The 26,891-nt window shown below is 46.8% G+C and overlaps 1 protein-coding gene across 1 annotated transcript; it reads left to right on the top strand.

The window, feature by feature from the left end:
- Window positions 1-1,099: 1,099 nt before the first annotated feature.
- PTH1R (parathyroid hormone 1 receptor) lies at window positions 1,100-25,795 on the top strand. Its single transcript, XM_048517683.1, has 13 exons — window positions 1,100-1,488; window positions 9,720-9,825; window positions 11,882-11,992; window positions 13,300-13,424; window positions 15,715-15,809; window positions 16,574-16,766; window positions 19,372-19,525; window positions 20,510-20,570; window positions 22,311-22,377; window positions 23,198-23,292; window positions 23,715-23,856; window positions 23,944-23,985; window positions 25,189-25,795. The coding sequence occupies exons 1-13, from the start codon at window positions 1,411-1,413 to the stop codon at window positions 25,576-25,578; spliced, it is 1,659 nt and encodes a 552-aa protein (XP_048373640.1). The 5' UTR covers window positions 1,100-1,410; the 3' UTR covers window positions 25,579-25,795.
- Window positions 25,796-26,891: the final 1,096 nt, after the last annotated feature.

The following is a 26,891-nucleotide window of genomic DNA, read 5'->3' as shown; positions in this document are numbered from 1 at the left end:
ATCATTGCTCGGTAGCTTTAATTCACAATTGGATTTTCTCGTGTCGACGAGCTGATCCAGTTGCAAATTACCGCTCTTTCACAATACATATGGGGATGCAGTCCTGGTTTTCATAGCAAGCCTGATGACAGATTCATTCCTATTATTATGAATTTTTCTGTGATGAAAAGGTATGGGCCAGCTCGAGGCTGTGGTCAGGGTCAGACTAGGATCCGGGGGATCCCAGGTTGAATCCCCACTTGATTAGACTATGGCCCCTTCTGCACATGCAAATTAATGCACTTTCAATCCACTTTCAAAGCACTTTGCAGCTGGATTTTACTGTGTGGAATAGCAAAAATCACTTTCAAACAATTGTGAAAGTGGATTGAAAGTGCATTATTCCGCATGTGCGGAAGGGGCCTATGAAGTCTTGTTGGGTGACCACCCAGTTAACCTACCGAGGGTTGTTATGGGGGCAAAAATGGTGGGAAAGAGACAGATGTGGGCTATTTTGGGTCACCACAGGGGAGAAAGCAGTGGTAGAAATGAAGAAAGCAAACAAATGAAAATCAGAGTCACGTCCCCCCTTGCCCCATACTGGTACGCTGGCTAAAATATCTTCCCAAACTCAGTACCAGGAGATTAAATCTATTTTCTGCTGCCTCAGAGACTAGGACATGGAGTAATGGATTCAAGGTGCAGGAAAGAGATTTCACCTAAACATTAGGAGGAACTTCCTGACCGTCAGGGCTGTTCGACAGTGGAATGCAGTGCCTCGGAGTGTGGTGGAGTCTCTGTCTTTGGAGGTTTTAAAAGAGAGGCTGGGATGGCCATCTGTCAGGAGTGCTTTGATCATGTGTTCCTGCATGGCAGGGGGTTGGACTTGATGACCCTTGCGATCTCTTCCAACTCTGTGATTCTATGGTTCTATGACACGTATGACTGAAGATGGCAAGGGGTGGGGGGGGGAGAGCAGTGATGAAAAACTCTTGCCACCGAATGCAAAATAAGGAGGAAAAAATGTAGCACCTAGGGGTGATCTGACAAACCTGAGTTCCTCAGCTCTGGAGGGGAACAAGGAACAGCAGGAGATAGTCGCCAGCGCTCCCTGAAGAAGCCGAGCGCAGACACAAAAGGACCAAACGAAGATGCGGAACATCGTGATGCGTCAATCTCGGCAACCATCTGTCTAAATGACTGTCCACGGCTGACGTTGGTCAGTCTTTTGGAGGATTTCTTTTGCTTCTGAGGGAAAGCGGCGAGGAAGGCCGGCTGGGAGACAACGAGCTCGGATACCCAATACCTCCTGAGGATGCATATGGGGTTCACATCAATGAGTGTGGAGTGAGTGGTTCTTAAGGGTGACCCTCCCAGCCTGGCTTTTTAGAACTCACTTCCAGTTTGGATGACACCAAAACTCTGAGAACCATGGACATTTTGACCCGGGCAGGAAGTGTGCTGTCCGTCACCCTCTGCTTCTCCCTTCTGAATTTGGCTGGGGCTTTGGTAAGTCGTTTTCCAGTTTGTGTTCATTGGCCCTGTTTATAGCGTTGGGAACATCGCCTGCAAATGCTTTCCCCCCTCCCTGAACTTGTGCAAGAGTCTGGTGCAAATCCCATCCGTTTCAGTGGGTGTTCTAAAAGTCTCCAGAAAGTGAAAATAGTTTTTTCTGTGCCTTATGCAAGAGCCATCCAAATTGTCCTGTGCTTGAGGGACAGTTCCTGTTTTCAAATCTCACGACCGAGCAATGACCGAATGAGAGAAATGAAAAAGAAATCCTCCTCCCCAGATGTGTTTCTTCCTCCTTTTCCCATAACATCTGGATTGGCACAGAAAGTGTTGCTATGTTTGATGGGGCGATCAAGTCCGGATCACGTTCTGGAAAACAAAATGAACTTTCTCCGTCATTTGGCCAGACTGGTGTTTTTTTTTCTGGAAAAGAGAACCACTTGTATATTTTGAAAACGGGAAAGCGGTGGTAGATTCAATGGAAATCTTTCAGTAATGGATGTAGTTCTGGGATTGTTCGTGCAGCACAGAAAACCATGGGAGACTTTCGGTTCTATTTGGTCACCCATGAAATAAAAATATTTGGATTGAACTGTGCGAGGGGGGATGGAATTAAGACAGCAATGTGCTCTCTTCACAAGTCATTCAAAGCAGACTTTTCTCCTCTCTATGTCCAGTTATACCCTGCTGCTCTGCCCTACAGGGAAGGCCTTTCCCCTGGACTTCTTTAATTAGCTGTCTGCCTATCCAACCTCTTTAAGAAGGTCAGTGCTCCTGTTGCTGAGAACTGGCTGACTCCTGAATAGACTTTACTAAAGGCACACTGTTGCAACCTGACAGGCACCTTCCCCAGTTGTGGGGTTGCAGCTTTCTGCGATAAGTGCAGCGGCTGAGGGCATTTTTGGGGGGAGGTGAGGGCAATCAGAATAAGAGGAGGAAGAGGAGGAAGACGAGTTTGTTGTTGTTGTTTGGATTTATACCCCACTTTTCCCTCCTGTAAGGAGACTCAAGGTGGCTTACAAGCTCCTTTCCCTTCCTCTCCCCCACAACAGACCCCTTGTGAGGTAGGTGGGGCTGAGAGAGTTCCCAAGAACTGGGACTAGCCCAAGGTCACCCAGCAGGAACGTAGGAGTGTGGAAACACATCTGGTTCACCAGATAAGCCTGGAGGAGTGGGGAATCAAACCCGGTTCTCCAGATTAGAATCCACCTGCTCTTCACCCCTACACCTTTGTTTTGTAACACAAACCAGCAAACTGATTTTAGTCCTAGATATATTTTTTTAGAGCTTCCAAAACTTAGGTTGCTTAAAAATAATTTTTAAAAAATTACAATAGGCTTTGTTCTGAGCAGACTTTTGATAGGGTCTAATCCATGCACAAGATGTGGGCTTGTATTGGCTAGTAGCTCCAGTCCTGATGGATGGCTGGAACTGCCCACCTCTGTCTTCATCACTGACATTTTGATGACAAATGGCTACTGGTAGATGCAGGCAGGCGATTGCTGTTTCCTTGGGGATGGTTGAAAGAGAGATTTCTGAAACAGGAGTAGACAGGGCAGCATCCTCTGCCTCTTTAACTAAAGGCAAGTGAATACAGGAGAGCTGCTACATTTCTCTCTCACTGTGGCGACAAAACTGAGCCAGAAGTTTCATCCCTGTGGGTCGGGACCAGAGGTGGGATCCAGCAGGTTCTCACCAGTTCCCGAGAGGGGGTTACTAATTATTTGTGTGTGCCGAGAGGGGGTTGCTAATTGCGTCCTCTTTTCCGCCTCCTCGCCCTCGTCTCCCCGAGAGGCACACTGCCTTTGAACTTGAAGGTTCCATATAGCAATTGCGACTAATCATGTAACTCCCTGAACTGGGTTAATCCCTTTCAGGTACTGCAAGTCATTGATTCTCAGCCTTTCGTGCCTTTTATCTCACCAGTCTCTATCAAAGAACCTGTGTGTTTCACCCTTGCTGGGTTCAGATTTGTGAGTTGGGGCATTTTCTATAATGTGATGATGATTTAGAAATGACCTGGTGCAAAAAATTTGGGGGGGGGGGTCGTGGTGGGGTGGCTGCCCATGGGGGGGGGCATCCAACTCAGGTTTTGCCCAGGGCTCAGGTTTGCCTCTGCCCCCTTTGCTGAGGGGGGGCTGGTGAGGGAACATGTTACTAAAATTTTTGGATCCCACCCCTGGTCGGGACCCCTTTGGGGGTCGAACGACCCTTTCACAGGGGTCGCCGAAGACTCTCTGCATCAGTGTTCTCCATCTGTAAAATGGATAAATGTTAAGGTTGGGGGTCACCACAACATGAGGAACTGTATTAAAGGGTCATGGCATTAGGAAGGTTGAGAACCACTGCTTTTGAACTAAGGCAGCAAACACGGCATTGAAGGGAAGAGCTCTGATGGCTGGAATCAGAGCGAGAGTCAACAACTGCTCATTCAAAAAGGAGGTAAAAACACACCCCAGCCCGGAAGGACATCTTCAAGTCAAAACAATGCAATAAAAAGATGGACACGCAAGATGAAGGGGGTGCAGATAGGAACATATTCCCCCACACGGGCTTGACTGCAAAACAGATTTTGAGGACTGTGTCAATTCTCGTTCCTCGGGGTCCGCCTTGCCTTCTGTCGCTGTCGCTGGCCCCTCTTCTGTCGCTGGCCCCTCTTTGCACAAGGCTGTCGAAATCTGAGCACGACAAGAGACGGTTTGTTCTTCGCAGGGTGGTCTGCCACCCCCAGGCAAAGGAGTGGTAGGGTAGTGACGGGAATAACAAGCTGGTGTAGAAATCCTGACGCTTGGCACAGAACCTTGAAATGTATCCCAGGAGAATCTTTGGCGCTTCTTTTCACCCCTAGGACTGCAATGGGTCTTCAAAGGTCTTGTCAGTTTATATTATGAACCAAGGGCAGGGGAGCATAGTGGTTAGTGTATAGGGTCCAGGAGATCCCAGTTTGAATCCGCATGCTACCTCAGAAGCTTGTTGGGTGGCCTTGGCCCAGTCTTGCACTCTCTGCATAACCTGCCTTGCAGGGGTGTTGTTAAGATAAAATGGAGGAGAGGAGAGCTATGCAAGTATCTTTAGGTTCCCACTGGGGAAGAAGGCAGGGGTATATTTGAATAAAGAAAAGTTTGAGACAAGGGGGCTTCGCAGCAATTTGAAAGACAAGAATGACCACTGGATGATTGGTAACGTGGTCCGAAGCTGTTGGTGGACTGAGGAGGTCGTGACGCTGCACAGAACGGCACTGTTGTATGTGTAAAGTGCTGACTTACGGCAACCCAGTGGGGTTTTCAAGGCAGAAGACTAACAGAGGTAGTTTGCTATTGCCGTCCTCTATGTACTCTTCTTTGGTGGTCTCCCATCCGACTACTAGCCAGACCTGACCCAGCTTATAGTCATGATACTTTCTGGCTCAGACCTCTACTTGGGCTGTTTGAACTTTGTGCAGAGACTGAAATGAAGATACTCTGTGCCCAGTGGTGGGATCCAAAATTTTTAATAACAGGTTCCGATGGTGGTGGGATTCAAACAGTGGCGGCGGCGCACACACGCACCTCCAGTCCCTATTGGGCAGGGAGGTTGCTTTAGTAACCCCTTCCCGGCACTCAGAAAAAATTAGTCACCACTTCTAGAGAAGTGGTGAGAACTGGTTGGATCCCACCTCTGTCTGTGCCGTTTTCAGTCAAGAAACGATGGTGAAAAGTGAGGACTGTTTTGTCAGCAGGATTGTTTCCTTCGATAGTGAAAGAGGAAGGGGCCGTGGGCTGAGAAATTTCAACTACCTTGGACTCGTATTTCCCCCCTATTTGCATATTCTCTGGGCTAGTTCAACATTTTTAGCAGTTTCAAGTTATGTAAAAAGAAAAAAAGAACAGTTCTGGAAATGACTTTTCTTCTGAGCCACACATTTGGGTAGGGGAAAAACAAAACAAAACCAGAGTCTTGTTGTGACCCCAGAAAAACTTAACAATTTTTTCTTCTAACAGATTATTTCATGGATGCTTCATGCGGTAGGTTCTCTTCAGGCAGACATTTATGTATGAGCTTATGAAGACAATAAAATTTAAACAGTGGGGTCAAAGGAGCGTGCAATGCAGGACATACAGGCAGTGGTGGCATCCAAAAATTTTAGTAACAGGTTCCCATGGTGGTTGGATTCAAACTGTGGCGTAGCGCCAATGGGGCTGGGTAGGGCACGATGGGGGTGTGGCCAGGCATTCCAGGGGCGGGGCATTCTTGGGCAGGGCTGTGGCAAGGATGCAGCCGCTGCGCCGGTCCTTGGGCAGGAAACGAATGCACGCAGGCGCAGACTGCCATACACACCGGTGCACCTCCTGCTAGGCTGCTTCAAGTTCTGCGCGCTACTGCTGAGAAGAGGGGCATAATCACGTGGCAAAATCACCAATTAGTAACCCCCTCTCGGCACACACAAATAATTAGTAACCTACTCTCGGGAACCTGTGAGAACCTGCTGGATCCCACCTCTGCACACAGGGTAGCTGTCATTTGGTAAAATTCAAATGTAATGAAGAAGAGTACACAGGCCATTTGCAAAAGCAGTAATTAGGGAGTAACGCAATTTCCTTCGCTTTGCTAAGCCAGTTAACACCCGTAACGATTGAGAAATCCCCAGTCCTTGGGAAATGGTATCAAACTTCTTGACAAATCCTAATTCAGCCGTTTCTCTTTTACTGGTGAATTGTGTTTTTTTTTTTAATCAGAAAGATCTGAAATGCCTATGATAGACACAGAGCAAAAGCTCTGCCACAGAGCAGAACTCTGTCAGGTTAAATGAACCAGTTCTTTTAAAAAAATTCTGTTTCAAAGTTTTATTTGTTCAAAACTGCAGTTTAGGGAGATCTCTTGTGAGCTTCAGGGAGGAGTATCAGCGCTCTATTGTTTGCAAATATTACTTATTCCCTTCTTGAGTGTACACACCCTGTTTCTTTACTCATTGGCTGGGCCGGTCCCCCCCCCCCCCTCTCTCTCTCTCTCTCTCACACACACACACACACACACACACACACCGCTTACTTTTACCTTCTCCCATATTTGGGCATGCTCTTTATGTCATACCACCCCTTGCCCTGTACCAGGATTTTGGTTGCTTTATCAACCAATCCTGTTTTTCTCCCCATTATCTTTCTTGGCTTCAATTTTTGCATTCTTGTAACCTTAGCATTCTTGTAACCTTGTAAACTATATATATTCCGATCACCTAGCTCCGTGGTGGCGAACCTTTGGCACTCCAGATGTTATGGACTACAATTCCCATCAGCCCCTTCCAGCACGGTCAGTTGGCCATGCTGGCAGGGGCTGATGGGAATTGTAGTCCATAACATCTGGAGTGCCAAAGGTTCGCCACCACTGATGTTTGAATCTCATAAGAATCTCCGTTGCACATTTCGCACAATGGAATATGTGAGCTTTAATGACTCCAAAGACTGTGTGACCCCATTTTGTGTTACTATGGGAGTCCCCAACATGGCACCCACTGACACCTTTTCTGGCACCCCGCCAAGCGGTTTTAAAAAGTGGACAGGGCAAGGCAGGCTTTTGCCCGGCAAGACTTCCGATTAACTGTTGAAGATTCGATTGGCTGTGCAGATTTTTTTTTAAGTGTTGTTTCGGCAGCAGCTGCCACCACAGCCCAAGGATCTACACAATGTTACTATTGTTGTGCACGTTTGACAGGCTCCGCCTTTGGCGTTGCAAGCTTACTTTGTGGCAGCCATTTTTTATCGCTGTGACCATCATACTGTGCCAGAAAGGTCCCGGACCACTGTGTTGTGGGTGTAAAATATCATCATCGCAAGTCCAAATTCCTGCAAACTGTTAGGCTTCTAAGTCCAGATAAAATTGTTTTGCCATTGCCTGCCTCTGACCCCTTTATTAGATTGTTCGGTAATTCCGCGGTATTCCAGAAATTATGGAGGTTCGCTACTTCATCAGTTTCCTGCCAGCATGGCCAATTGGCCACGCTGGTAGGGGCTGATGGGATTTGTAGTCCATGAACATCTGGAGAGCCGCAGGTTGCAGACTCCTGTACTAGGCTATTACTGTATGTTCTTCTCCAACTAAACAGTGCTAACTGCTGGTGAATGTTTGCATTACCACCACTTGGAGCTTGTCTACTTTAAACCTCTGCTGGATGGAATTGGCTATTCGGCTGCTCCTTGCTGGTTTTAACTTTAATGAAAATACTTTTTAAAAATCCAGTTAATAAACGGACTCAGGCAGGATTCATATAAGACCAGAGGATGATCCATCATGGGATAAACTGACTGCATCCAGGGTTTCAGAGTGTCCTGGTCTCGTTCTCTCCAACAGTGATGGAAATTTCATTATTGAGAAAACTTCATCAGTCTTCATTGTTGACTGAAGAAAAACATAAAAACTTAAAAAGGAAAAGAGGAAAAGACACAGCAATAGAAAATCTTTTTTAAAAAATCTTAAACTAATATTTAGCTCTCTTATCCCATTAGATCACCCTGTTTGCATCCAGGGTTTCAGTGTGTCCTGGTCTTGCTCCTGCCAATGGTGATGGACATTTCATTATTGAGAAAACTTTATCAGTCTTCACAAAACGTTCTGGGCAGAGTGGCAATTTAATTGCAGCTGTCAATGCCTGCACCCGTTTTCATTGTTTCTCAGTGTCCTGTTTTATCTCTTGAAGCTGCTCCCATTTCCTGACAATCCTTGCAAGGGAAATGAGCCTGTCCAGATGCCAAGCGATCTCATCGCCTTTGGACATAGTTTATGATCGTTTGAGGCTGCCAAGAGGACTTGGGTACCTGGACCAACCTTTAAGGGTCCTTTGCTGGATTTCCTTTTCATCTCAATTTCCGCTCGGATGGCTTGGCCGTTATCTGTTCTCCCGACCCGTTTCTGTCCTTTCTTCTAACATTTCACTCTACTGATGCCTTTACAAACACACACACACAATGTTGTGTTCTATATCACTGTTCAAATACCCTGTTTCCCCGAATATAAGACATCCCCAGAAAATAAGACGTAGTAGAGGTTTTGCTGAAGCGCGAAATATAAGGCATCCCCCGAAAGGAAGACGTAGCAAAGTTTTTGTTTGGAAGCATGCCCGACGAACAGAACACAGAAAAATAAGACACCCCCTGAAAATAAGACATAGCGCATCTTTGGGAACAAAAATTAATATAAGACACTGTCTTATTTTCGGGGAAACACGGTATGTAGCTGCTCAAAAGTCTAGCACAATCTGTGAGGTACCGCGTCAAAGGAAACCCACTAGCCATACAAGGTAGATGGAGCTTATGGTTTTGCGTCTTGCTCGGGACTGTCAAAGATGTGAATTATTGCAGAGCGCAATATGTGGTCCAAAAACTGTTTTCAGGTTGAGGCATGACAAGATGCGCAGGCCTAAGAAGAAGAAAAAAATGGATTTATACACCGTCTTTCTCTCCAGTAAGGAGGGGATCACGGGGCATACATGGATGGAAGCGAAGAGATAGGATTGAGGGATGTAAGTGTACCTCTCTATTCTACATTGGTTAGGCCTCACCTGGAATATTGTGTACAGTTCTGGGCACCGCAATTCAAGAAGGATATTGACAAGCTGGAACGGGTCCAGAGGAGGGCAACCAAAATGGTAAAAGGTCTGGAATCCATGCCCTATGAGGAGAGACTTAGGGAGCTGGGTATGTTTAGTTTGGTGAAGAGAAGGTTAAAAGTTGACATGATAGCCATGTTTAGATATTTGAAGGGATGTCATGTTGGTGAGGGAGCAAGCTGGTTTTCCTTCTTTGGAGGTTTTTAAAGAGAGGCTGGATGGCCATCTGTCAGGAGTGCTTTGATTGTTTGTGTGTTCCTGCATTGCAGGGGGTGGACTTGATGGCACTTTGTGGTCTCTTCCAACTCTATGATCCTAGGATAAGATGGGAAAATTGGATAAGATGGAAAAATTGGCTGGATCCAACCTATTGGTTCACAAGGCAGGAGTTTCTTCAGGAACCCCTTCTAGTCTGCTAGACTTACTACATGCACTTTTCAAAAAAAATTGCTCGCCGATACCATGGAGCCATAAATATGTGCAGTTAGCATTTTTGAACACACACACACAGCGACGAAATAGTCTGACCCCCATCTTGGGTGTTTTGCTCCACTGTTGGACCATTTGTACCATAACTATATGGACAAGTCTTGGCACATTTCCCTCCAGCCCTCCTCTGAGCCTCTCTCCTCTTTTTCTCCTCCGGCAGGTGGACACAGATGACGTGCTGACCAAAGAAGAACAGATGTATTTGCTAGACAAAGCGAAAGCAAATTGTCACAGGGAGATCCGTGCCCAGCAAGAGAGTGTGAAAGGTACATGATTTTCATACGTTTCCATCACTTGGAATGGAAACAAGGGCATTTTTTAAAAAAAGGAAACAGATCTGTTTTGCTGTGAAATATTTACAACTCACTAAGTGAGTATAATTTTAACAATGAAAATTGTTGTATTATTATTGATATGAAAATTTAGGTTTAATATTGAATAATATGAATGTTTTATTTTTTGTATAGTGTAAGAAAAAACAGTTGTGCTCCTAGAGGAGTAAGAAAAAGAATACTTTGTACAACAATTGTAAGTGCAGTGGGAGGGTTCTTTGGATTTTTGTTTTCTAATTATAGCTGTCGAAAGGATTAATTGACACTTGTATTTGTACATTTCAGATTGGCTTGACAAAGGACTGCCGAAATAAAAACCTAATCTAGAGGGTTTATAGCCATATCTGACGGTGTACTTAGTAAACATTTTTTGTATATTTATGATAGTAAGACTATGTTAAAATGATACTCACTTAGTGAGTTGGATACACATTTTTTGCGTAATATTTGTTACACAAGTACCTGCTGCACACTCTGCCTTGATTATTATGGTGAAATATTTACTGTCTGAATTATCTATATACCCATGCATTTAACTTCACTAGGTGATTATCGGCTATTAAATACTAGCTGGTATCTCTAAAAAAGTATGCTTTGTCAGTACATTCAAATCCTTTAGATTTATTTCGCAGTCTCATCGGTTTTCAATAATGCTGTACAAAGTATTCTTCTTTACTCCCTCTTAGAGCACCAACCGTTTTTTCACACCAGATAGTTTTCCAAACTGAATTCTCAAAGTTTCAATTTCAATAGGCTCTTCCTTCTTTAAATAGTCCTTCTCTCTGGATATCAGGGATCTCATGTGCTCCTAGAGGAGTAAGAAAAAAGAATACTTTGTACAACAATTATGTGGCTTTGACAAAAGGGACTGCAAAATACAAAGGATAAAAAACCCTAATCTAGAGGTTTTATAGCCATACCTGACGGTGTACTTACTAAACATTTTTTGTATATTTGTGATAGTAAGATAATGTTAAAATGATTCTCACCTAGTGAGTTGGAGTACGCATGGGTGTAATATTTGTGACAGTACCTGTTGTACACCTGCCTTGATTATTATGGTGAAATATTTACATGCTACAGAACAGGGGTCTGCAACCTGCGGCTCTGCCGATGTTCATGGCCGACAAATCCCATCAGCCCCTGCCAGCATGGCCAATTGGCATGATGGGAATTGTAGTCCATGAACATCTGCAGAGCCGCAGGTTGCAGACCCCTGTTCTGTGGTATGTAAATATTTCACAGCAAAACAGATCTGTTTCCATAGGCAGTGGTGTGCCTACCATGTTTCCCCGAAAATAAGACAGTGTCTTATATTAATTTTTGCACCCAAAGATGTGCTATGTCTTATTTTCAGGGGATGTCTTATTTTTCTGTGTTCTGTTCATCGGGCATGCTTCCAAACAAAAACTTTGCTACATCTTACTTTCGGGGGATGCCTTATATTTCGTACTTCAGCAAAACCTCTACTACGTCTTATTTTCTGGGGATGTCTTATATTCAGGGAAACAGGGTATGAGCACATAATCTACAAGAATTCCTGGCTTTACACAGATGGCAGTTCTGGGTTTTCCGGTCTGATGCCTGTGGTCTGATAGCTTTCGCTCCTAATGTTTCACCTGCTTCTGTGGCTGGCATCGTCAGAGGCATGTCACATTGAGACACACAACAGTCAGTTGATTCTGGCCATGAAAGTCTTTGACGATACATCTGTGCAGATGAAAGCAAATAGGGATGTGGAGGGACAGTTGCTGCCATAACCTACCCACAGGATATCTGTAAAGAGCTCTTGAGGAAAAATCCCAAACCCTCAGCATCTGGTCATAGTAACTGATAACCTTTCGATCACAAAAAGACACTCGAGAGAAATTGCAAACTAGGATGAATGTGCTGAAGACCAAAATGAATGCTTCTAACGTCTCCATTTCACTGACTAAGAATATCTTTCCCTGATCACACAAAGTACTGCCACTTGTTATTTCTCTGTCAGATGAGAATTGCTTGCCTGAGTGGGATGGAATTATTTGCTGGCCGAAAAGCTTCTCCAATGAACTGGTGGCAGTCCCATGTCCGGATTACGTCTATGACTTCAACCATGATGGTATGCATTCTCCTTCAAGCATTACTGTACGCTTCTGATACCTAGGGAGCTTATTAGATGGCTGAAATATGGGCAACCAGGTTTTTACCTCATGGGCCTTGGGATGGTGATAGATTTGCCAGGTGTCCTAGGGGAACATCTCATGTTCTGGAACATGGTAGTCCAATACGATCCTTTGTGTGTTCTCCTAACATACACAGAATTCACAGCCCCACATGTCTAAATCATGCCTTATTCTTAGTTCTGAGAGCACTAGCGTTTGGTAGGATCCATCCTTGGTGTTGGTTTTGCTACAGAGTGAGATGGTGGAGAAAACAGTGACTTCTGGTATTTAACACTGAACTCCTGAGTATCAGGCTAGCTGAACATGAAACTTATGTTCAGGGGCAGTGAATGAACAAACTGCTTCTAAATGCAGGTTCCCCAACGACGATGATTCCCCCACCCCCCTCAGGTATGTTTGAATGCCACACTGGTTTCTAGCCCATAATTTTGGAAGGGCGAAGAGGTTCACAAAAGCAACAGAGGAGGAGGAGGAGGAGGAGGAGGAGGAGGAGGAGGAGAATAATAATTTGGATTTATATCCCCCCCTTTCTCTCCTGTAAGGTGACTCAAGGTGGCTTACAAACTTCTTCCGTTCCCCTCTCCACAACAGACCCCTTGTGAGATAGGTAGGGCTAAGAGAGTTCTGAGAGAACTGTGATTAGCCCAAGGTCACCCAGCAAGCTTCATATGGAGAAGTGGGGAAACAAAACAAAGTTTGCCAGAGTAGAGTCCACACTGCTCATGTGGTGGAATGAGGAATTAAACTTGGTTCAGATTAGAGTCCACTATTCTTTAACCACTACACCACCCAGCATTTATTTATGACTAATTTCTATGGTGAGTGACTGATTTGACTGTCTATTAAACAATTGCCTGTTGAACACAACCGTGACACAGCAGAGGGGACTATAGAACTTAGCTGGGCTGTGTGAGAATGCACTTGCACAAAGAGCCAACTGCACTGATAGGAAATAATAAGTGAAACAAACAGCTGTGGACTGGCCAATAAACAGTTCGTTGAAAAATCGGCTCCCTGTTCATACCTGGCAAACAGGACATGAACCAAACTGGCCGACATTCAACCATCCCTCATGATTGGCTAAAGCGGCTCAGCACACACAGAGAAGTATTCTTTCACTTGATGTTTGCATACTCCAATGCTGGAGGCATTTGCACTGAGAAAGAAGTGCTAGATTTGCACCTTCTGGCAACTCCCCCTTGTCTGGTTTTGACCATGGACCTCCGCTTTCCCCTTATTTCAGGTCATGCCTACCGATACTGCAATGGCAACGGGACTTGGGACTTGGTACCCACCATGAACAAGACATGGGCCAATTATACAGAATGTGCCATCTTCTTTGCCCCGGAACAACAGAAGAAAGAGAAGGTTGAATTATTTAATACAATGAATAAGGGGGAAAGAACTGGAAGGGGGATCACAGAAGAAAATAGAGGTTTGGGGGTTTTGTGGAGGAGTGGTCATGACTCCACGGTGAACCACATCTTTTGCAAACAAAAGGTTCCCGAGTGCCGCAGCTGAGGAGAATCTGCCCCACAATGCTTGGGAGAGACCCCCCTCCCCTGGACCACGCCACGCTGACCGCCGCCTTCGCACCAGACGCACGTGGATGTTATGGGGTGATTCCGCTATCTTCCCTAGCCTCTATTTGCTTGGCAGCCCGTTTGGACAATGTAGCCCAGAGGCTACACCTTCGCATGAGGCCCCACGTCGAGGTTGTGGCGTGTGGGAGCCTCTTTGGGCAGCGGAGCCGCTCGGGATTCTGCTGCCCTCCAGTGGCCAAAGGTGTGAATTACAAGCACAATCCCGAGAGCGCGCTAGCGCTCCAGCCGCTGCAGGGGATCTCGGAGAGCGTGGTAACGCTCCAGCCACTGCAGAGGGTTTCTCCCGAGAGCGTTGTAACGCTCAAGCCGCTGCCAAGGGGCTCTCGAAGAGCGTGGTGACGCAGCCCTCCGCAGCATCTCCCCTGCCCAAAGACACTTTACATTATAGTAACTATAACCTGAGAAATGCTGTGGGGGTGGTGGTTGCGCTTGTAATTCACACCTTTGGCCACTGGAGGGCAGCAGCATCCCCAGCGGCTCCCCTGCCCAGTTGATGAAAGAACAGTGCAGTGGCTGGAGCGTTACCACGCTCTCCGAGAGCCCCCTTCGACAGCGGCTGGAGCATTACAACGCTCTCGGGGCAGCGGCTGGAGTGCTACCACGCTCTTGGGGGAGCCCTCTGCAGCAGCTGGAGCGCTAGCACGCTCTCGGGATTGTGCTTGTAATTCACACCTTTGGCCACTGGAGGGCAGCAGAATCCCGAGCGGCTCCGCTGCCCAAAGAGGCTCCCACACGCCACAACCTCGACGTGGGGCCTCATGCGAAGGTGTAGCCTCTGGGCTACATTGTCCAAACGGGCTGCCAAGCTCAAAGAGGCTAGGGAAGATAGCGGAATCACCCCATAACACCCACATGCGGTCTCGTGCGAAGGCGGCGGTCAGCGTGGCGTGGTCCAGGGGAGGGACGGGGGTCTCTCCTGAGCACTGTGGGGCAGATTCTCCTCAGCTGCGGCACCCGATCAGGAGGGGGAGAGGGGGGTTCCGGGGGAGCCAGGCCAAGTGGGGGGGGGGGCATTTGAAGCCAATGACGGGAGCCCCTCCCTCCGTCCCTCCCCGTCGCCTGCGGGGTGAGGAGTCCCGAGAGAGCGCGCCGATTGGGCCGCTGCCCTTCCTCCCCCTCCTCCTCCTCCCGCTTGATTGGCCGGCGGGATGCTGATATGTCATATTGGTGCAGATATGTCTAAAAATGTACCCCCTGCAGGCACCAATGACCTGGTGCAAAAAAAAATTGGAGAGGGGGTCGTGGTGGGGTGACTGCCCATGGGGGGGTCCAACTCAGGTTTTGCCCAGGGCTCCAGTTTGCCTCCTTACGCCCCTGGTGCCAGCTCGTTGGGAAATTCCTGGAGATTTGGGGGTGGAGCCTGAGGCAAAAAGAGACCTCAGTGGGGTTCAGTCCCAGACAGCCTACTCTCCAAAGCATCCATTTCCTCCAGCGGAAGTGATCTCTGTAGTCTGAAGCTGAGCTGAAATTCTGGGAGATCCACAGGTCTCCCCTGGAGTCTAGCATCCCTATTGCAGACGTCCAAATGCGAGATTGCAAAAGTACACATTCCTAAAATCATCAGAGGAGGAGGAGGAGGAGTTTGGATTTGTATCCCACCTTTTTCTCCTGTAAAGAGACTCAAGATGGCTTTTCAATCTCCTTTCCCTTCCTCTCCCCACAACAGACACCTTGTGAGGTGGGTGGGGCTAAGAGAGTTCTGAGAGAACTGTGACTAGCCCAAGGTCACCCAGCAGGGATGTAGGAGTGCGGCAACACATCTGGTTCACCAGATAAGCCTCCGCCACTCAGGCGGAGGAGTGGGGAATCAAACTCAGTTCTCCAGATTAGAATCCATCTGCTCTTAACTACTACACTGCGCTAGCTCAGGGTAGGGAATTCCTAAGACATAGTTACTGGTTAGGTTGGTTATGGGCTTGTAAAGAGACCAAGGAGTTTCCTTTTGGGGAAGGTTCTCAATAGAGGTAGAGGATAGAAACTTCACACCAGCTGTTAGCAGACTGCTCTTGAAGAGACCATCAGTAAAGGAATTTCTCTCTCTTCCCCCCACCCAGGAGGTGTTTGACCGCCTGCACATCATATATACCATTGGCTACTCCATCTCCCTTGCCTCTCTTGTGGTGGCCATGTTCATCCTTTGTTATTTCAAGTAAGTAGGGGGTGGGAAACACTTACTATACACATCCTGTACTATCCCCTGTACCCAGAGAGCATCCTTCCTCAACTGCCTGGCAAAGGATTTATTTAGCAAAAGGAGATACACCTGGGCTCCAAATCTGCATGGGGACCACATTCTCTGACTTGGAAACTCCAAGCTACCAAATCCCAGCAATGCATTTAGAGGTAAGGAAAGACACTCTGTGCATGCTTAGTGGACCTCTTGCCTTATTATGTCACAGATCTGAGTTTGTGGCATGGGAAAAAGTTCTGACCTGTAGCGCCCCATTAGTGCCGCATGGCCAGCAACACACGAGGGGCGAGACTGTTAATAAGTCATTTAAATTTATTTTGCATTGCAGATGAGGGGGGGGGGTGGTAATTTGCGTCTTGAGAGACACATAGGGTAATTCCGCATGGGCCAAAAACAGCAGTGTGAAAACAGTGTGAAAATGGTGTAAAAGGGTTTAAAATGGTGAAAAAGAGTTTATACTGTTTTCACAGCGTTTTCACACTGCTGTTTTTGGCCCATGCGGAATCAGCCATAGAAATTGACTGTTTTGTGACCAATACGAAGATTAAATTGATGTATATTTCTTACCAGTACTCTCCTACATTTGGGAGACATGAAACGGAAGATAGGGGGTAACACCTTGGCCACTTCCTTTCCGGTGCTCCTTACTAGCCTGTATCCTCTTAATTGTACCTGATGGTCATTATGACCTTTCCTCCTGCATGGGTTATGGGTATCTTTAGGCGACTCCACTGCACTCGGAATTACATCCATCTCCACCTCTTTGCTTCCTTCGTTTGCCGAGCGACAAGCATCTTTGTGAAGGACGTCGTGCTGTATTCCAGCACCATCCCAGAGGGACCGGAAAAAGGACATATTGGGGACTGGAATGCTGAAGAGCTCAACCTCTCTTGGGGACCTAAGAAAACTCAGCTGGTGAGTACCAGTGCAGAGACAGGATTCTCATTAACCCATTAGAATTCAGATAGCTTTAAATCAGGGGTGTCCAACTCTGGCTCTCCAGATGTTCATGGACTATGATTCCCATCAGGCCTTGCCAGCATGGCCAGTGTCCATGGGAATTGTCATCCATGAACATCCAAACAGCCAGAGTTGGACAGCTCTGATTTAAATCTTCAAGGGGCTTTAAATCTTCACAGTAAGGTTGCCAGGTGGTAGCTGGAGATCTCCTGGGATTACAACGGATCTCCAGGCAACAGAGACCAGTTCACCTGGAGGATAGTGGCCACATTGGAAGGTGAACTCTAATGGCATTATATATCACATTGATTGGTCAGACCTCACCTAAAGTCCTGTGTTCAGTTCTGGGCACCGCAATTTAAGAAGGATATTGACAAGCTGGAACGGGTCCAGAGGAGGGCAACCAAAAGGGTAAAAGGTCAGGAATCCATGCTCTACAAAGAGAGACTGAGGGAACTGGGGATGTTTAGTCTGGAGAAGCGAAGGTTAAGGGGGGATATGATAGCCATGTTTAAATATTTGAAGGGATGCCATGTCGAAGAGGGAGCAAGCTTGTTTTTTGCCGCCTTAGGGACTAGGACAGTGTTTCCCAACCTTTTCGAGGTCAGGGTACCCTTGACCTCACTCTTCATATCTCACGGTACCCCTGCCGCCACCCTCCACCTTCCCCTCCCATTGCCCCTGCTTGCCACACCCCCCACCTTCCCCTCCCAGGGTGAAGGGAAGCACGGGGGTGGGGTGGGGGGCTGCTGACCTTGTGGCAGGCCCTGCCCCATGGGCCAGCTCCATGTCCTTGCTGGCGCCGGTGGGAGACACCACAAAAATGACGGGGGCCATAGTGTTGCTGCGGTACCCCTGGGACATGCTCACGGCACCCCAGGGTACCACGGAACCCTGGTTGAGAATGGCTGGACTAGGACTTGGAGTAATGGATTCAAGGTGCAGAAAAAAGATATTCCACCTAAACATTTGGAAGAACTTTCTGTCAGGGCTGTTCGACAGTGGAATTCACTGCCTCGGAGAGAGATGGAGTCTCCTTCTTCCGAGGTTTTTAAACAGAGGCTGGATGAACATATGTCAGGAGTGCTTTGATTGTGTGTTCCTGCATGGCAGGGGGTGGGACTGGATGGCCCTTGGGGTCTCTTCCAACTTTATGATTTTAAATCCCACCCTCCTCAGGTTCCACCCCCAAAATCCAGGTTGGGTATTTCCCAACCTGGAGCCAGCAACCCTGCTTCAAAGACAATACGCTTCAGGTATTTTTTAGGTAACAAGAAGAACGTGTTGCATCTTGACAAATTTCTCACTTCCAACCACATGCAGCCAAATTGTTATTTCCCAAATTGCTGCTTGTGAGGTTCAGGGGAACAAAATGGCGCATGATATGATGTGGACTGCGAGGGAAGCACAGGTGGCAACTGTTTCCCTTGCGGGCAGAAGACTCCTTCTGCCTCCTTCTGCCTGACTTCAGATTAAGCAGACTCAATGTGCTTAACTCCTTGGTGGCGAACCTTTGGCACTCCAGATGTTATGGACTACAATTCCCATCAGCCCCTGCCAGCATGGCCAATTGGTAACTCAACGTTTCTGACAAATCTGGCTTCAAGTTTGGCAAGAAAGGAAAAACCCTTCAAGAACAGAGTTGGGTGATCTCTGAGGTGTGAACGTGTTTCCCTTTTCAGTTCCTTAAGTAGATCATTGAAATCTCGGAACCGAAGAAAAGAACGGGCTGGGATAAAGATACTAGACCAGTGGTGGCGAACCTATGACACGGGTGCCAGAGGTGGCACTCAGAGACCTCTCAGAGTGCCCCCCCCCACACATCTAGGCTGGCCTGGGCTACTGTGCTCAATTATTAGCATTAAACCTAAGCCCTGGTTTTGGGAAAGCAGTGTAGGTAACCCTGTTAAGTGCTCTTAAACCCCACTGATATTCTTGTGAAGAACTAAAGTGTGATCCTTTACCTGGTAGTAACCTTGGTTGCTGGCAACGAGGCTTGCTTCTGAGTAAACCCTCCTAGGGTCGTGATTCACCCGTTGGAAGAGTTGCACGGTTGCTTCAAAGCAAAACCACCGACTACCATCAAGCTTACTCCTGACTAACGCACGCCTTGGAGCCAACTGTTTTTTCTAAACTAAAACCTCAGTATTCAGGTTAAATTGCGGTGTTGGCACTTTGCAATAAATAAGCGGGTTTTGGGTTGCAATTTCGGCACTTGGTCTCAAAAAGGTTCGCCATCACTGTACTAGACCAACGAGATTGCATAATCCTAGATTAGCTGGCTGTGGGCGTATAATAGAAAGTAGATTACTGAGAGCTACAATGGGGGAACAGTTAAGAGACCCAAGAGACCTACGTTCAAATTTCCATTCGGACATTTCCAGGTGATTTCAGGCGAGTCCAACCTACTCCATAGTGCTACTGGGAGGATAAAATGAGGACAGGAGAATCGTATATGCTCAAAGCTGATCAGGACAAAATCAGCTGGAATAAAAATGCTCTAGATTGGAATAAAAATGCTCTCGATTGATAAGCCTTGTGTCGTTCTGTGTCCTTTCAGGCAGGCTGCAAGGTGGCTGTAACCATTTTCCTTTACTTCTTGGCCACCAACCATTACTGGATCTTGGTTGAAGGTCTCTATCTACACAGCTTGATCTTCATGGCTTTCCTCTCGAACAAAAGCTATTTGTGGGCCCTTACCCTCATCGGTTGGGGTAAGCACAGCCCAGTTCATGTTCTACTGTCTGTCCTAACAATAATCTTTATGGGGATCCTCAGCCAGGACTAGAAACTTTACCTAAAGGCTAGGTCAAAGGGGTATACAGGAAGAGACACACACACCCCTCGCACGTGTGTATTTGATGCCCTTGTCACAGTAGCTAGCATTCCCTTCACCCTATTTGCCTAGTTTCTCTGGCATGAGAGATGGGGGGAACAATGTAGTCATTGTGTACCATTTTCTCTCAGTGATGGAAAGTGCCACCAAGTCACATCTGATTTATAGCGACGCTGTAGGACATAGGTGTCAAACTCGTGGCCCTCCAAATGTTATGGACTACAGTTCCCATCATCCCCCTGCCAGCATCATGCTGGCAGGGGATGATGGGAACTGTAGTCTATAACATCTGGAGGGCCACGAGTTTGACACCTGTGCTGTAGGACTTTCAAGGCACGAAATGTTCAGAGGTGGTTAGTCATTGCCTGCCTCCACGAGTCTGGAATTCCGTAGAGGTCTCCCATCCACATCCAGCGTGGTGTAGTGGTGAAGAGCAGGTGGACTCTAATCTGGAGAACTGGGTTTGATTCCCCACTCCTCCACCTGAGTGGCAGAGGCTTATCTGGTGAACCAGATGTGTTTCCGCACTCTTCCACATGAAACCTGCTGGGTGACCTTGGGCTAGTCACAGTTCTCTCTGTACTCTCTCAGCCTCACCTCCCTCACAAGGTGTCTGTTGTGGGGAGAGGAAGGGAAGGAGTTTATAAGCTGCTTTGAGACTCCTTATCCTGGAGAAAAGCAGGGTAGAAATCCAAACTCTTCTGCTACTAGTCAGGACTGGCCCTCCTCGACTTGTAAGATCTGATGAGATTGGACAAACCTGGTCTGTTCAGGTCAGGACTTTTTCCCCCCTATTATCCTTTTAAGATCTTATTGTAAACCTAGTTATGTTTCTGTTTCCCCCCTTTTTTTCTCCCTCGAGGGGTGCCTGCTGTCTTTGTGTCAATATGGGCCAGTGTCAGAGCATCTTTGGCAGATACACAGTACGTACTGTTCTCTTCAAAGGTATTTTGGAAAATACGGAACAAGTCTGTAAATCGGGAGGAGGAGTCAGTGAGAAGGATGAGAGCCACGTGCTTAACCATTTCCACCTTGGGACCAACTTTTATGGTTCTAAAAAGACCCCCCCTCACACCAAAAAAATAATGGAGGCATAATAAGCTCAGCTGGTTATTCTGTGTTAAAGAAAATCCTTCTCCCAAATAAACCCCAATCTGCTTATGAATTGAGCTAGATACTGCATTTTTTAAAATCAACGTCAACCATTGACGTTTCTAATCACGTTAGGTAGGGTTGCAACATTTTTAGCTAGGCTTGCCAACTCTATGTTATGAAATTCCTGGAGATCTGGGAGTGGCACCAAGGTAAGATGGGGTTTGGGAAGGGCAGGTGCACAATGCCATGGATCACCAAGAGATAAAGTCTTGTGCAACAACCTTCAATTGCCCTAAAGTGTGAAGGCTGAAATAATGTAATCTCTGAATCAGGAAGGTACTGGGTTAAAATTTTGGCTTGAACTCACCTGGTCCCTTTAGATCAGGTATTCCTCAGCCTCAGATTCTTCCATCCTTCCGTGCAAGAAAAATAATATGTGAAACTGTGTTCAGTTCTGGGCACTGCAATTTAAGGATACTGGCAAGCTGGAACGTGTCCAGAGGAGGGCAACCAATATGGTAAAAAGTCTGGAATCCATTCCCCTTCAAAGAGAGAATTAGGGAGCTGGGGATGTTTAGTTTGAAGAAGTGAAGGTTAAGGGGAGACATGGTAGCTATGTTTAAATATTTGAAGGAATGCCATGTCGAAGAGGGAGCAAGCTTGTTTTCTGCTGCCTCAGAGACTAGGACACGGAGTAATGGGTTCAAGGTGCAGGAAAAGAGATCCCACCTAAACATTTGGAAGAACTTTCTGACTGTCAGGGCTGTTCGACAGTGGAATTCACTGTCTCGGAGAGTGGTGGAGTCTTTGGAGGTTTTTAAACTGCGACTGGATGAACATGTCAAGAGTGCTTTGATTGTGTGTCCCTGCGTAGCAGGGGGTTGGACTTGATGGCTCTTATGGTCTCTTCCAACCCTACGATTCTACAAACCTTTCTCAGGATGCTATATAAATTTTAAACTTCCTTCTGGCTTATACAATTCAGCTATTTCTAAGCCCAGATTCTGATCTTCAGTAGCTAGAAAGTAGCCTAAATTCTGTGCTTTGTTGAGACTTATGAAAGGAACAGGGCACAGTGAAATTGAGTTTCAAAGCGGTCAAGTGGGGGATGGTGTGTAGTCATAGCATGAAGTCGTTACGTTCGGCGCAAGGAATAGGCAGGACGCAGCAATATCAGGGTCTGGTGGAGAGAAGCCAGCGGCAGATCGATCTAGCTAATCCGCCGAGCTCTGGTCCCTGGCACCTTTTATTAGGGTTTCCCAAGAGGCAGGTCAGGAGGCGGGAGAGTGGGAGAATACTGTACAGTACATGACTCATGGGGGCTGCATACGTGCAGGAGGAAATGTTCCTGTCTGGGCCTAATCCATACCTGGGGGTATGTACCTTTTGTCCCTTTGTCCAGGGCATCCCATGACCGTGAGTCATGGGGTCTTGCGACAGGTGAGCTCACCTGCCCAGAAGGCAACAGATGGCACAGGTGTCCCTGTGCTCTGTCTGAGGCTCTGTTGGGTTAAGCTGGCTCACCCCAACAATAGCCGTTTGTATTTACTGCAGACTCTCTTCATCAGGTGTTGGGACCTCAGCGCTGGACGCATGAAATGGATCTACCAAACCCCAATCTTAGCAGCAATTGTGGTAAGGTGTGCACTGTGAGCTGCTAAAAAAAATAGCCCCCAAATGCCACTGGGTAGGGAGAGGGTACTTTCTAATAGCCACCTGCAGTAGCCACGCCCAAGTGCTCATATTTGCATTGCTTTGCTGATGGCTATAGCCAGGATTTTTGTAGAGAAACTCATAAGAAACTACAGTTTGACAAGACACCAGTGCAGTACAGAAAGAAAGGGGTGGGGGTGGGGGAGAGGAATGATGTTCCTGGCTCTTGCTCCCGGGCACTGCATCAAAACTACAGTGGAACCTCGGTTTTCGTTGGTAATCCATCTGAAAAGAATCGATGAAAACCGAAACCGATGAAAACCGAGGCAAACTTTTCCATAGGAATCAACATAAATCCAATTAATCCGTTCGAGGCACTCCAAAAAACATACCAAAAACACGTTTTTGATGAATAAATATAGTGCTTAATGCTGAAAACAGTAACAAACAATAACACTAGTACCAGCTTCAGAGCCAGTGGACCAATGTCGCACCAGAAAGCTGTCCAAAGAGGTCTGTTTCTGACGCCTCTTTAAGATTTGTCTGAAATGGGGCAAGACATTGTCATTAAACAAGTTGCAGACACGGCCTGCAACAGCTTTGTCTGGGTGATTTTTCTCCACAAACCCCTGCACCTTACTGCAAATCGATGAAAACCGAGACAATTTTTTCACTGAAAAGATCGATGAAAACCGAAACCGATGAAAACCGAAGTTCCACTGTACTGTTATACTCTTGCAAACCTACTGATTTTTTAAAAAAATCAACAGAGGGCAAAGTTATGCTTTGTTGTTGTTGCTAGGTCAATTTCTTCCTCTTCCTCAACATTGTGAGAGTCCTGGCATCCAAACTGTGGGAAGCGAATGCAGGAAAATTGGACCCCCGCCAGCAGTATAGGTATGTGGTCTGGATGGAAAGCTGCCATTTTTAGCGCTTTAGACTCTTCGTGCAAACTTTTTGTGTCAAGCTTGCAAGCCGGATGAGGTGGAATATAAATATTTCCAATAAATAAAGGCCTTTTGCTGCTGGCCTTCCCTTGTGCTATGGTTCCTCTTTATTACGAGTCTCTCCTTACCGTTATCAACCCCAACAGCTAAATTCCCTGCAAGGTCCAGTGGCAGGAATCCTTTACGCTTCCAGATAGTTATGGACTGAGCATTCCCATCAGCCCCAATTGCCGGCTAAGGCGCTGGCAGGGGCTGATGGGAATTGTAGTCCATGACATCTGGAGTGCCAAAGGTTCACCACCACTGTTCTAGTCCTTGTGTTGTAGCCAAGAGACTAAGAGGTGGCATGCTGGGTTTTTTTTCTCCATTCAGGAAGCTCCTGAAATCTACTCTGGTATTGATGCCCCTGTTTGGTGTCCATTATGTGGTGTTTATGGCCATACCTTACACAGATGTCTCCAGCACCCTGTGGCAGATTCAGATGCACTATGAGATGCTCTTTAATTCTTTACAGGTGAGTCTTTGTGGCTGTGAAATTCATCTTTGGTCTACTCCACTGCTTCTGTTCTTTCATCCACAGCTCTCTTGTTTCTCCTGGCAGGGTTTCTTTGTGGCTTTCATTTACTGCTTTTGCAATGGCGAGGTAAGTTAAGATTTCACTCACCTTAAGGGAATGCATGTGTATGATTTCTGCAAAATCTCCACTTCCCTCTGCAGGAAGACATGTATGTTTATGTGTAGTTTCATCTTTTGAGATGTGGATGATCTATCTTGCTCCCCACTGTCTCTCTGGGGAATGGACACATATTCCATGGCAATCTTTTAATCTTTTAAAATGGAAGGTATTCCCAAGAAACCAGATCCTTTGAGGTGGCATTTGCTCTTCCTGATCTCTGATTTAAATAGGCTAATTGTAGAGATGGTCAGAGATGGTCACCTCCCAAAATTCCCTCAGCCCTCTCCTATCAAAGCCAAACATTGTCTGGAAACGAAATACCTGCCACCACTTCACAAGTTCTCATCCCAAGAACATTCAGAATTCTGTCATCATCACCTGTCTTCCCGAAGTTTCTCCCAGTAGTTCTTCTCATTAGCAACTTCACATCCAATGCTTAAAGAAGAAGTTTGGATTTATATCCCCCCTCCCTCTCCTGTAAGGAGACTCAAAGGGGCTTACAATCTCCTTTCCCTTCCCACCCCCCACAACAAACACCCTGTGAGGTGGGTGGGGCTGAGAGAGCTCAGAAGAACTGTGACTAGCCCAAGGTCACTCAGCTGGCATGTGTTAGAGTGCACAAGCTAATCTGGTTCGCCAGACAAGTCTCCACAGCTCAAGTGGCAGAGCGGGGAACCAAACCCGGTTCTCCAGATTAGAGTGCACCTGCTCTTAACCACTACATACACTTGCATTCCTCAGCCCTGGCCCAGTATGAGCCCTGTTTGCACCCCTGTACCCAGGCAGATTTCCCTCCCATAACCTGCATCTCCCACCTTTCTAATGTGGCAAGGCAGTTCAGGTACAGACAGCGTTCCATCCATGGAATCTCAAGTTATACCTGCGCTGAATTTGACGATCACTTTTTAGTGGAAACAAAGCCAGGAGGAAGACACCAAAAAGAAAGTGGATATTGGACATGGGAAATTAGCCACTGGTTTGTGAGTTGTTTTGATCAGTGTCCGAGTCCCCAAAAAAGCACCCGTCTTGTTCAGTTAAATAAGGAGTCAAGAGGCACGTTTGACATCTGAGGTGCCTCTTGATCCCTGCTCCGTTTTGCTGCTGCAAACATGTCATCACCTCTAGGATTGTCCCAGCTGTGGTCCTTTGATGGTCTGTCTTCATCCCTAGGTACAAGCTGAAATTAAAAAAGCCCGTTTCCGGAGAAACCTGGTCCTAGACATCAAGCAGAAAACCAGAGTGACCAGCACAGGGGGTAGCTACTATTACGGAGGGCTTGTGTCTCACGTCACCAACAGCGTGAGTCTGAGCATGGCGGGCTGGGGGACAGCCTCAACAGCCGTTGCCTTGCCTCTGGGAGCCAAGAGCTGGCTGCTACAACTTACCCCCGCTTCTACAGCTGCCCTGGAATACACATCTGGTTCTCCTACACTGCCCAGGCCTCCCAGCCAAGAGATGACTGAGACAGCCTTTGAGGAGAACCTAAAGGCATTAAGGAGGTCCCTCGAATCAGAGGGAAGCCACTCTGGCCTCAAGAAGGAGCTCGAGACAATGTTGTGAAAAAGCCCAGAAGACGACCAGCTGGGTTAAGACTGGGCCACAGAATCGGCAGGCGAGAGAATTTTGGCGCTGCAAGATATTCAACTGAGGCTTTACATAGAGGAGCAATTTGAATCTGTAGGCCTAGAATTAAGGGCACTTCATTGTAAAGGCTCTTTTGGCTTAGCTGTATTATTGTAATGAGGAATAAAGCACGCAAGGCGTTTCTTTCTTGCAATGAATAGCAGCTTGTCGATTAGTTACAACTTTCACCCCAATTTCCTCCAACAGCTCAAAAAGGGGGGTTGGGAGACTTTAATGTAATCATCGGCTTCTTAATTGAGCAACACAAACTAATTTAGTTAGGCAACTGTCCTAATTTTTGTTTTATCGTAGAATGAAAACGATATTATGCCTTGTTTAAAAAGGTAAAGTTTCCCCTTCAGTCATGTCCGACCCTGGGGTACCACTGTGAGCAGTGATTTTATAGGCAAGCCTCTTTTGTGGGGTAGTTTGCCATTGCTTTCCCCCACTACTCTTTACCCCCTAGCTATGAGCTAGGTACTCATTTACCGACCAAGAAATGGATGGATGGCTGAGTTGACCAAGAGCCAGCTGCCAGGATATCTGACCCACAGGGAGTTTGAACTCCTGTGTGAGTGGTAGTGCAAACACTTAACTACTACGTCACATGGCTCCTATGCCTTGTTTAGAAACACTATAAAGAACAGGGAAAAACATTAACGCTTCTGGCAGAGGAAAGCAAGCATTCTGCCAACAGTAAGGGATACTTAATAGGCTGAACGCCACACCTAAATAGAAACCTCCCGGATCGGCATATAGTCTGAACTTCTGTAACACCTGAAAGCTGTCCTTCGTCATTATTTTTCCTTTGTCTGTTGACAAAGAATGGCACCATTCTCGAACTTGGTGTCTTTGTGGGCCTTCGTGTTGGAAGTTAAACGAAACTAGGTTCCCACTCTTAGACTGTATGTGTGAGTTAAGAGCTGGCAAGTCGTTTCTGACTTGTGGCGACCTATGAATCCAGGTCCTCTCAAACGCCTTATAGTTATAGTTAACAGCCTTGTTCAGGTCTTGCAAACGGAGGGCCGTGGCTTCCTTATAGTCAATCCATCTCAGGTGGAGTCTTTCTCTTTTCCTGCTGCCTTCAACCTTTTTTTGGCAGACCAAGGTATCCCTGACACTTTTCTCTATTCGAAGATTGGATCTGCTCATATAGAATCATAGAGTTGGAAGGGACCCCAAGGGCCATCAAGGCCAACCCCCTGCCATGCAGGAACACCCAATCAAAGCACTCCTGACAGATGGCCATC

This window comes from Sphaerodactylus townsendi, linkage group LG15, assembly GCF_021028975.2.
Source record: "Sphaerodactylus townsendi isolate TG3544 linkage group LG15, MPM_Stown_v2.3, whole genome shotgun sequence".
Classification (NCBI taxonomy): Eukaryota; Metazoa; Chordata; class Lepidosauria; order Squamata; family Sphaerodactylidae; genus Sphaerodactylus; species Sphaerodactylus townsendi.
Note: the sequence above shows the minus strand (reverse complement) of the source record. Positions and strands in the feature narration are given on the sequence as shown.

Coding starts and splice junctions, on each gene's coding strand:
- PTH1R (XM_048517683.1), top strand. CDS start 1,411: ATGGACATTTTGACCCGGGCAGGAAGTGTGCTGTCCGTCACCCTCTGC. Junction 19,526..20,509: donor CCTTACCCTCATCGGTTGGG/GTAAGCACAGCC, acceptor TTCTCCCTCGAG/GGGTGCCTGCTGTCTTTGTG. Junction 23,857..23,943: donor TGCTCTTTAATTCTTTACAG/GTGAGTCTTTGT, acceptor TTCTCCTGGCAG/GGTTTCTTTGTGGCTTTCAT.